This window comes from Microplitis demolitor, chromosome 8 (genome assembly GCF_026212275.2).
Source record: "Microplitis demolitor isolate Queensland-Clemson2020A chromosome 8, iyMicDemo2.1a, whole genome shotgun sequence".
NCBI lineage: Eukaryota > Metazoa > Arthropoda > Insecta > Hymenoptera > Braconidae > Microplitis > Microplitis demolitor.
Window position 1 is genome coordinate 12,937,827 of NC_068552.1, and position 12,311 is coordinate 12,950,137.

At 33.3% G+C, this 12,311-nt stretch overlaps 1 protein-coding gene across 3 annotated transcripts in view; it reads right to left on the reverse strand.

Moving 5' to 3' along the window:
- Nucleotides 1-679: 679 nt before the first annotated feature.
- Nucleotides 680-12,311, reverse strand: part of LOC103572897 (uncharacterized) — a 57,064-nt gene continuing 45,432 nt past the window's right edge. The window contains exons 1-8 of one of the 3 annotated variants that reach the window (XM_008551708.2): nucleotides 10,784-11,976; nucleotides 8,912-9,046; nucleotides 8,267-8,431; nucleotides 7,311-7,445; nucleotides 6,718-6,987; nucleotides 6,259-6,636; nucleotides 5,748-6,170; nucleotides 680-5,660 (exon numbers count right to left, since the gene is read on the reverse strand). In XM_008551708.2, the coding sequence (XP_008549930.1) occupies nucleotides 1,299-5,660; nucleotides 5,748-6,170; nucleotides 6,259-6,636; nucleotides 6,718-6,987; nucleotides 7,311-7,445; nucleotides 8,267-8,431; nucleotides 8,912-9,046; nucleotides 10,784-11,008 (6,093 nt within the window). In that variant the 5' untranslated portion in view covers nucleotides 11,009-11,976 and the 3' untranslated portion in view covers nucleotides 680-1,298. Of the gene's footprint in view, nucleotides 5,661-5,747; nucleotides 6,171-6,258; nucleotides 6,637-6,717; nucleotides 6,988-7,310; nucleotides 7,446-8,266; nucleotides 8,432-8,911; nucleotides 9,047-10,783; nucleotides 11,977-12,311 lie in introns of those variants that run through there. The other 2 variants (XM_014443402.2, XM_008551709.2) reach the window with 2 other exon arrangements.

Consider the following 12,311-nt stretch of genomic DNA (forward strand, 5'->3'; position numbering starts at 1 on the left):
AATTTATTTACTAAATTTCGTTCAACTTCCAATTGATAGCAACTCCCCGATTAAAAACTCCGATTGAAACCGCTGAATTCCGATTGAATCCGATTGAAATTCAATAGACTCAATCGGAATTCATCGGTTTCAATCGGAATTTCTGGTCAAGGCTGTGAGTAATTTTTTTAAAAATCTATATCTTGGTGAAATTGTAACTGTGCCGTCCTTTTTTAAATTAATGCTTTAATTTTCTTGAAATTAATTAATAACATTTGAATACTGTTACAGGTTCAAGGTTATTGAATATTTTCAAACAGTAGAAGACACCGTCTCAGAATATCCTTAATTAAAATAAACCATATTGTTTAGTTAATCGTAATTAAAGCGCTTATTGTAAATAAATAAATATGAGAATAAAACCAAAAAAAAAATTTATATAGAACAATTTATTTATTGAGACATGGGCGGACATATATTTTCGTATTTTTAAAACAAAATACTTATAATAATAAAATAGTAATAATAAAAATAATAATAATAATAGAATTGAAGATTTGTACATTGAACTAGCACATAAAATAATTCTTCAACATAATACATATTTATTGTAATACGTAAAAACAATTTTTTTTCATACTTAACGTAACATAAAATAAACACAATACATACTTATTACAGAGATCATGTTCCTCATTATAATAATTAAATATTATCGCAAGGTTTCATTCATCATTTATATAACATTTATAATATTCATTAAATCTTGTACAGTTTAAATTTTAAACAACACTAATATCACAATTCTTAAAATATCTACTACAAATAGTATTTATTTTTATATTTTTCTATATAATAAAATCCTCGACATTCACAGAGGTTTAATCTCATTAATTGCAATAGAACATTTAATACTTTTTTTTTTAAGTACCTGCCTATTATCTATATACAATTTTTTTAAATTTAATAAAAGAAATACAGTCATTTAAAATTATAAATAATTATAATCATAATACTAATAACATTAACAATTAAAAATTAATCATAAATTACAATAAAAAAAAAGTATTACACTTTAGAATTTACAATTTTAACTTAAATATAAAACAAATTATCACTAGTGATATTAGTGATATTGCAATAAAACTATAGCTGCTCGATGAAGGTACTTTACATGTTTAAAAATTTAAATACTTAATTTTCTTATTAAATGTAAAATAATAAAATCTACTAGCCATTAATCACAAATTCAATTTTATTGATAAGTGACAGTAATGGCACGCGTGTAGAAAAATTTAAATAATAGTACGATAAATAAATTAATTTTTCGGCCGAAATCTATTTATATAGAAATCACAATCTGCGCAATACATTGCCGGTTCAGTAACTTGTTTTTTACGACAAAGATGACATAATGTAATTCGCGATATTGCTGACGTAGACATCGTTTTTTGCATTACATTTTGCGGCTGAATTAAACCCATTGAATTAGATTTACCATTAGCCATAAGAGGCCCTTGTTTAAGTGATTTTATAGCAGCAGCAGAAGCAGCAGGTGGATGCTGATAATTTTGATATTTAATATTAGATTGAATCTGTCCATTTTGGAGTGAATTTGTGTACATTTGATTAGGCGCTAAAACATTTTGCTGATCTGTTTTTTGTGGTGGTCGTTGATAATTTTCAGCGCGCTGCTGGAATGCTTGAGCTAACTGATGTTGATGATGAGACTGAACCTGCTGGTTTTGTGTCTGTGGTAAATTTTGTTGCGGAGGAAGCTGAGATACTTGAGACTGTTGCTGCTGTGACTGTTGTGGTTGATAAGACGCTGGATTAGGTGGTGGTTGGTACTGAGGTATCGATGGACTTGCTCTTGTTTGTTGAGCCCCGTTTTGAAGCGTATAACCCTGATAACTATTGTTTGAGTATTGATTTTGCGTTGCATATTGCTGATAAGAATTTGAAGACTGATTTGCTTGATACGCAAACTGTTGAGAGTGTTGTACAGTAATAGGACTTGAGTTTACACTTGGACTGCGATTTGTTCCATTCTGTTGATATTGCTGAGCAGTCATTTGAATATTCATCTGATTGTGTTGTTGTTCAAGATGATAGTACACTGGGTACCCATTTTTCTGAGTACTGTTGTTATTATTACCAATAATTTTTTGTTGCTGTTGCTGCTGTTGTTGTTGTTGTTGTTGCTGTTGTTGAATATTAGCTTGTGGATACTGACCATGGATCTGCACTGTATAAGGACTCGCAGGTTTCTGCGTTTGTGATACCGGTATCGCTGGATTACGTGGATGAATTTGAGTGTAACCTTGACCCGTCAATGCAGACGAAGACTGATTGTATGTTAATCCATTTTGCGTGTATCTTATCTGCTGTTGAAGTTGTGGTGAATAAGAGGTCTTAGGTTGTACAGAAGAGACAGCAGGTGGATAAGTATCACGTACGACATCGCTATGACAGTCACTACCAACATAGGGAGTGTACTTCTTGGGGTCTTGTTGTTGAGTAATCGAGGCCGAGGTGTTATTAGTCGATGGTTCATTAGGAGTTTGACGTGTGAAAGTCGGTCGTGAGTTACTATCAACAGCTAATGGTGATATTGGATTTACACTCCTTAATTGATCTTGGAATGTTGTCGATGGCGTACTATCAGCTTCGCTTTTCAATGGCAACGTTTGCTGTTGAAATTTAGTTACTTGATTACTGTCACGATTCATCTCAGCCTCTTGTAGACTTCGTATCTCACGTAACACCTGAGCTGTTTCAGGTTTATTTATTGCTGATCTCAATACACGCTCGAGAATTGGATTGGGAATGTACGAATCTTTTTCTTCGTCTTCGGCAGTTGCTACTAGAACAACGTGATCACAAAATGATACATTCTTCTTTTTACCACCACGACGTTTTGTTTTAGCAACAAGCAAATCTTCTTCAATAGGAAGTATCGTTGTATTTTGAATAGTATTCTGCATCGCTACTTCACTAATATCATCTTCTGGATAATCTATTGGAAGACCAGTCTCATGAGGTAACGTCAGAGACATTGATAAAATAGCAGCATTCAATCCACTATTTTCTTGGGTACCTACTGAATTATCTGTTGGTACTGCAACAAATGTACTTTGACTCGAAGTTGATTCAGCGCTTGACGTTACACTAGTGTAATTATCAAATTTAGTGAAAGCTGCAAGATTTTCACTCGACAATGGCAATTGGTGAGTAATTTCTTCTGTTTTTTGTACTTCATTACTGTTTCCTAATGTTGGCGACGGTGATACCGAATTAGATGTAAATTTGAGTTGACTTTTACTATCAGAATCTGTTTTAGGTACTGGATGTAATTTTATTTGCTCGAATCTTGCGGCCATGTCTTTAACAGAAGAAACGACTCGTGGACAGTCAGTAACATCAACACCTTGCGGCTGAGTGGTTATTTGTCCGATGCTGTTCATCATCAAATCACTAGTTCGCCTGGCAATGCTTTTAGGTACATCTTGCTGTCCATCCAATGGCCCCTGTTTCTTCATTCTTCTTTCAGCTTGTTTAGCTTGTAATTCACGTAGCCATGTTTCACTAGCATTCTTATCTTCATCCTCCTGCATTGAATTTCTTTTCTTATCATCATTTTCCGCAGATAAAAGTTGCGCTCTCTTACTCTGTAATTGAGCTAATAGACTACTTATTTGTTGAGCCTCAGTTGATTGTTGTTGACGTGTTTGCATTTGTATTTGTTGAGACTGCTGTTGTTGTAACTGTTCTAGTTGTAACTGTTGCTGTTGCAATTGCTGTAATTGTAGTTGTTGATGTTGCAACTGTTGTAGTTGTAATTGTTGCTGCTGTTGTTGTTGCTGATGAACTAGAGTATTTTCAATTTCAAGAGGTGAAGGTGGTGGTGGAAAATCTTCACTAGGTTGACGTGAGTGCGTGACTGATGGTATCACCGGATACGGCGGAGGTGGAAAATCTTCACTCGGTTGTCGTGAATGTGACACATTATTAATATTATCTGGATAAGGCGGAAGTGTTTCTGATTGTTGGATTTTTGCTGGACTCTGTTCATTGTGAACATCAGCACGTGTTACAACAAATGTCGGTTCATATAAAATACCATTCGCATACTGTACAACGTCATCTTGAATTCTTGGTTTTACTACACCATTTTGTTGCTGTTGCTGAGTTACATTCGATGCCGATGTCGTCGTATTATTTGTTTCTGAATTATAAGACGGTAAAAATGGTAATGATTGTGGTTCAGATAAATATTCGTCATAACTATTGCGACAAATTTGATTTGTGGAATTAAAATTAGCTGGATTTAGATGACTCCAGTAAGCATTAGTCGTTTGATCCTGAGGAGAATTAATCGCACACTGTCCATCATTATTATTATTATTGTTATTATTATTAATATTATTGATATTGTTATTATTATTGTTGTTGTTGTATGTGGACTTGTTGATGTTGTCTTGCTCATTGCGCACTTCAGGACACTTAGACTTGCTAAGTTGAGAAGTGGTCCGGAGCGGTGGTGGCGGAGGCACTTTCGCAACGTGTAACGCCTTTCCGGCGCTACCGTGGAAGCTTTTTCTCATCAGACGACTTCGTTCTAAATTTGGATTGGCATTGCAATTGCCGGTAAACTCTAGGTGGCCCTCCGACAAGTAACCGCTTAAAGATTGACCGACTTCATTGGCCTTTAGACCGACATTTGAATCGTCAACAGATTGTTTCGGTAATGTATTTGAAGTGTTTTCTTTAGCCGCAGCAATCGGCTGACCATCTTGACCTTCACGTAAATCAGGCATACTTCGATTTTTTCTTTTAATCAAACCACCCATCAATAATTTTCTTCTTATTTTGTGTTGTTTTTTACCCTGCTTCTGATCACTAGTCGCCGCAGTATTATTATTTTGTGAATTTTTGTTTACTTCAGATGTTTCTTTTGCCTTATCTTGCTTAGTATTTTTCAGTAAAACAGAAGGTTTCGATGGCGCTATTGAAAAGTCTTTTGATATATTTTTATTTCGTTCTTCACTCCTCGCACGTTTCTTTTCTTTTTTATCATCATCGCATCGTTTTGTTCGACCAAAAAATCCCGTTCTCTGAGTTGGTTTATCATAGAGCATATACTCTTCGTCTTCAATAACATTTACAGCCGTAGCTTTACCTCTCAAAGTCTTTTTCTTGGGTAATGTGGCATAAATTTCAATATTTTTAACTGCTGGTTTATCTATTACCGGAGTTGTATTTATTAACATTTCACGACTATTTTGCCGTGAATGATTACCTTTATCACGTGAATTTTGTCGTGAATGCTGCCCAGATTTACTGTTTTCCCTCGAATGTCTTCCTTCAGGAGCGGCTTCTTCTTTTCCACCGTTAGCTATCGCATGTTCTTGAAGTATTCTTCTGTGAAGGCTTCTCGATCTCATTACACAAGTATTGTGTTTCATACGTGCAATAGTAATTGTGTGAGGATTATTATAAGGCGCGTCCATCGCAGCTCGCGCTTTACTACTCGCGGCATTGCAAAGTGCTACAGCGGTTCCTAAATCACCGGCGTCTTCTGCCGCGCGTGACTTATCTAGTAGCGCATCAGTCTCTTTGCACAGTCGTTCACAGTCATCACCAAGTGTTGGCTGATAACCTTCAGGTATTTGAGCAAGCTAATAAAATTAAATATTTAAGTTAGTTATTATTATTCTTTGATAATATTAAATAAAATAATTAATTAATTAATTAATAAAACTTACTTGTAAATTATGTTTGAGACCTTGTTGAAGAGGAAGACTGTCTGTTGAAGAAAGTGAATACGAATCGTAACCGGCGTCATAATGGCCACTGCTACTACTTGATAATTCGCCAGATTTACTTGTCGGACTTTTAGGTACACCCGAATTTCTTTGCATTTTATTTACGATATATAAATAAGGATTATCCATTGTCGTTGAAGAACTTGAAGATGCACTGTTACGATCACCAGACCAGTTTCCAGAATCACGTCTTCGCGGTACATTCAAGTGATCCGGAATACTTAAACCATCTTGTGGATTAGATCCAGCGCTTAAACTACGTGTTAATTGCATTTGTTGCTTCTTTTGATGCTGCATCACGTTCTCTACCGCACGACGACTTATATATTTTGACTCACTTTCACCGTCAACAGTGTCAACGTCCTGTTAAAAAAAAAAACATAAATTATTTACCAAAGAAAAAAAAAATTAGTAACATAAGTAATTAAATATTTAGTAACTAAATGAATACCTTAATTCCAAAAATATTATTTTGTATATCAGTGAGATTTTGATAATCACTGTACACTCTTCGCTGTGTGTAAACATGAGGTGGGCTGTCAGGATTAGGTGTAATAGCTCGTCTTGCAGTATTACTGATCAAAGGTTTCTCAGGACTAGGTGTAACAGAACGTCTAGCATTATTTTTTTGTGGTGATGTTTTCCAGCCTTTGGTATTGGGAAATGGTGTCACGGTTTTAGGCGCGTTTTCAGTATTAACTGGCGTACCACCAGGTGTTGCATACAATAATAAAAGTGGTTGATAACGACCACGTCTACATTTCTCTACTACCTGCTCCCATCTTGGTCCAATCTCTTTTACCGTTGCATCGTCAAAGTATATCCATACCTATACAATAGACAATAACAATAAAATAATAAATAAAATATTTTTTATGATAAAAAAATAAATAAATTTATTGAAAAGTACCTTTAACTTGGTATGAAAGAAGAATGTTGAGTAGTGCTTGCCGTAGTACGTGACAACCCCAACGAGATTGTGAACAGTAGATGCACCCCATCGCGAATCAACGACGCTGTGAAAAACATCGCTGAGTCGCAAGCACGTACCGACAGTCGCAAACACGTCCATGATGTGTTCAAGTGAAGGTCTTTCACTGTCCCACACCACACCCACTGATACAATCTCCGGTCTGTTCATCAACGTTCGGCATATCTGGATCTTTGCACCACATGCACTCTACAAATTAACAAACAAAAGGGTAAATATTAGAAGAAAAAAGAAAATAGAGTAAATGACACACTGCAGATTATGGATGTGAAGGTGTTAATAATTTTATTATTATAAAACTTGCGAGTGAAAGTGTGAGGTGATAGAATCACACGTTATAGTTTACAAGAAAAGTATAATTCAAACCAATGAATCGTACTTTCTTTTTATGACTCAATGCCCAACGAAATTGCAATAAACAGCAACACGTCAGTGGATTTTCCATAAGGATAAGTAATAAATATACTCATTATTATATAATATGTACAATAAATAAATATTGTAATACTTACTGGACAATCACGGATATCTCCCATACCGCCGGCTTTTCTTAAAAGTTGCCCAAATAGATCAGGACTATTTTTAGCTGCTGGTAAAGTTTGCCGTGCTTGTGAAGTCAATGCTGATGCAGAGACATAATGAACCATCTGCAAATAAATAACATATATTTTATGATACTATTTTTTTTTTTTTTTATTTCTCACGTTTTCCCCAATTAGATATATATAAATATATGTGTCTATATAATATCCTTTACACTGTAGAGTAATATAATAATGGGACCTATGTTCTTTAATCGGGTATAATGAGCCAGCAAAATCCAGATAAGCCGGAACCATCTGCACGCCAAGTCAACTCTGATTACCACGAGAGTTTCCTGCTTTAGACGCAAGACAAGAGAGTCGTGGGAGGCTGACAAGTTAGAGGGCAAATTTATTTTTTCCCACGTACTAGTCAAAAGATTTCACAAAAAGAAAAAAAAATCAAGTATAATAGTAAGAGAAACTACCCCCGCAGATTGAATTTACAACAAACTAAAACTACCCCAAGGGTAGCACGATCTCTAAAAATTAACAATAACTCAACAACTTTACAAAGGTCACGGTCGAGACGGATGAGACCCTCTCTAATATAACAAGCTAATGTAAAGGTAAAGTAAAGTAAGGTGTTTTATGTTTCTTTCCAGGTAAAATACGCCCAGGTAGAGACGTGGGAAAAGGACACCCATCTAAATAGACTTAGTGGACCTTTAGTTTAAGATCTCCGGGGTATTCGTGAGCATGATAAATGACCAACTGATGCTGCTGTAGTTGTTAAAGCTCCAGGGTCTAGGTTTTATGGTGTAGGATATTGACTAGTCACTACTACTTGCTAGCCACCAGTCCTAGTATATTATAAACTACATAGATGTGTAGATTTATTCAAAAGATTATTTTTATATATATTTTTTTGTATTTGTTAAACAAACCTGAGTAAATGGTAATGGCTCAGACGTGGCACCACAAGCACCACACACGCTCTGTTCTACTAGAGTCATCGCAAATTTTTGATGTGGTACACAATGTCTTGCACTGCACATATCTTCTGCTTCGCCACTTGCAATGTGTAAATGGATTCGCAACAAAATATTTTCCTGTTTTATTTTAACAAACAGAAAAAAATAAAAAAGTTAGAATTAAATTTAATTAATTAAGTATATAAATAAAGTAATACATATGTATGTTTAACAAGCACTAAAATTAGCGGATCTTATTGTCCTTGGTCTTAAATCCCACGCACGTTACACAAATATCTATGTCTCTATTGTAGGAGTGCCGATACATATGTAACTGCATACCTACGCGAACTCGATACGTGATTGTAATACAAACGCGGCTATAAATTTAAAATGAAAATTTCGTAGGTGCTCAGATTAGAGCAGTTTTAAAAAAGCCAACAAAGAAGTTTAATAGTCTAACCCTAACCGGTATTTTCTTTATATAGTTTTTCTCTAGATTTTTTTACACGATAGCGGGATCAGATAATTATTTCTTATTATTTTTTTTTTGACATAAGTAGAGAATCGATTTAATGACTTGATAAAAGTAATATATTTATGAGCATAAAAACTTACGAAACATTCTGCTGCATCGTCCATAAAACCCAATTGGAAACGTTGTTGGTCGAGAAAACTCTCGGCAAGGGCCCGGCGAAGGGCATCAGGCGGTAAAGCGCTGTCCTGCGAAAACTGCAGCTGCGAAAACAGGTCCTGGAACCAACACAATAGAAATGCTGTAGAAAACGAATATAAAAGGGATTTTGTTCAATAGACCGAGGTTATATAGTCGTATTTTTTTATTTGTTGTACTAAATTTGTTCAAGAAAAAAATTTTTTTTTCTGTCATTATATTTTTCGAGTAAAGGCTGAAGAATGAAAAATACGATGAGTGCATTATACGCTTTTTACTTGGTTTCATTATTCGTGTTTAACGATCTTACTATCAATGCTCGTTATTATGAAAAATATATATATATATTTCAACACAATGAACATTTAAATATATTTACAAATTTATTCAATGATAAATTATCTCAATATTTAAAAAAAAATTATTAATGAGAAGTCATAGATTTTTATTAATAGTTTTTTTATTTATATATTTTATTAGATTGCATTACGAAAGTAGAGATAGTAAAACGAAAGTGCAGTTATAAATAAATTCTAACAATAAAAATTTTTTATGACCCTGAGTATTGATACATGATGATAATATATTTTATTTATATGTGTAGATGTAATTGAAGATGTGTATATAGCCTAGCTGTAGAAGAAAAGCAATCATATATGAGCATTGAATCCTCGAATGATCTTAAGTTGTATATAATATAAAGTTTAAAGTTTCGTAATAGGTTTCATTTCAGTTTGTCTCGACAGTACCAACGAATAACGGTAATGTACCAATGGAACTAAATGAGCTTGTGTATGATATATATATATGTATATAAAGAAAGTGGGTACCAAAACTGCTTGAGGGTATTTAGTATACATCAGGGATGTGCGACTTGCTCATCAAATTATCATTAAAATTTAAATCTTTGGAGCAACGTGTCGATAATGGATTCTGAGAGTACATATAACATTATATATAATATATATGTGCTACTAGTTTAATTTAACTTAAATAGTAACAGTGAATTAAATAAAACAACTGCAGTATACCATAGTAATCATCAGTATAAGAAACTGAGATCGATAAAATGGGAATCAATTAAATTAAACTTCCGATGTAGGAGAACAAGTTTAATTAATTTAAAACGAGTTCAATTATTTAAATCTACTTGTAGACTTAATTCGTTGTTATGTATTTTAATGATTCATTATTTTACTTGGACAAATATTGAAAAAAAAAGTTATAAAAAAAAAAAGTCAATGACACATTGATGTCAAAGTTGGAACGGTATATTTAAAATTGCGTGGTCTTTTTACGAAACAGGTTCTGTTATGATTAAAAAAAAACTACTAAATTGAATAAATACATGAAACAAAAAAAAAAAAAAAACGTTGCAGCATTGCAGAAAATCACACCAATCAACTTTTCGATACCGATAAATGAAATCGTTGAATTAAAATCTGTTACAATTATAGGAAAAATATTTTTAATAATTTAGTCTAGTGAACTAAGCCAAAAACTTATTTATATATATCTATAATATATAACATACATATATGCGGTTATTAAATATCTAACTAAATTTCTATATATGTCAACATCATATATATTTAATACAATCTCTTGGTCAATCTAAAGAAAATTAAATCGATTGTACAAGTCGATTGCGATAATTTTTTTTTTAAGGCTACATTAGTATTGCATTATATATTGTCTTGTTATTAAATAAAATAAAATAAATAAGTGGTTCGATAAAAAAAAGTAGATATTACGTAAAATAAAAAATGATTAAATTGACATTAAGGAGTAAGTAATTTATAAAATATTAAGCATACATTTTTCAAGCGTCTTAAATCGATTGCTGGCGAGTCTTCTCGCTCCATTCCACTGTCTTCCTCTTCCTCTTTCTCAGCGGCAACTTCACTAACATCACTTTTACAAGCAACATCAATTTCGGGCTCAATATCATCATTTTCCGTATCTTTAGACACAACCTTACTGTTACTCGTCTCTTTACCAGCCGGTGCAGTGTCCTGCTTCACTTTTATCCACTTTAACATTTTTATATATTCATAAGCTTCTTCTCAACAGGCTTTTATGTCTCACTGAATTTAAAATTTTAAAATCCCCATTCAAAGTATGCATACAAATTTATTTAAAAATTTTATAATATCTAACAATTATCTCGTGTACTTTAAATGTTAAAGTGTTTTTAAAAAGTATCCTTAACTTCATTTTTTATTTTCACATGCAAGTACATCGATACAAACTCTTGAGAATATGTACATTGTAATTTTTTGTCCAAGATAATTTTTTTTTTTTCAACTCAAACTTTTTAATGTTATTCCATACAAACTTAACTTGATAACGCATTATTTACCATATTCACAACTTTGTTTAAACTCTTTTTAGTAAAACTTAATCTCACGTTCTCGTTTAAATTCAACAATATTTGACTACATGATACTTTTTCCTGTTTCTCAAAACCCAGAAAAAATATCAAGATAAGATAATAAAAAGTAACATCGTAAACCTTTTAAACATTTCAGCACACAGTCGATACTAATTATTATTCAATTATCCACGTGGTTATAAAAAATAACGTACTTGAATATTCACAGTACAATCACTTGTTCAAACACTTTTAAACGCCATTTAAAATAACTTTTGTAACTCCAACGTCTACTATTTTTCAGTAAATACTTAATTAAGTATTTGTAATAACTTAAACAATGGCCATAAAAAATAATAAAATAAAAAAAAATAGAATTCACAAACAATAGCACATTCACTTTCATATCACAAACTAAAACTAGTACAGTTGTTGTTATATATCGATCAAACATCAAGCAATCGATTAAACTAACTCGTTGACGCGGGAATATATGGTAACCGGAGGCGAAGCCACGCCATTACGAAGCGAGGCTTTAAAGAATATAAAAAAGTATAAAAATAAAAAAACGTCACCGTAACATGGTTGTAGTATACTCTTCTGGAAGAGTGTCTCGCTACGGCTACCTGAGCTGTCTTACGGGGTACCTGAGTGCGCGTACCTGCGGCGCGGACTTGGCACCGAGTGCTGGTTAACCACCCCCACCCTCGCCGGGGGACCAAACAGGGACCGATTCACCCCCCACTTACCTTTACTCTCGTACACTTACAACTCATACAACTCAGAATCTTACTCTGTAGCCGGATAGATCTTACACATAACATTAGGCCCCCAGCTGACGTCATCCAGTTAGCTGTACCACATAAGCTTACTCCTTTAGTTATACCACACACGATTACACCTGAGTATACATACATATATATATATATATATATATATATATATATATATAGATTCTATATAATATAATA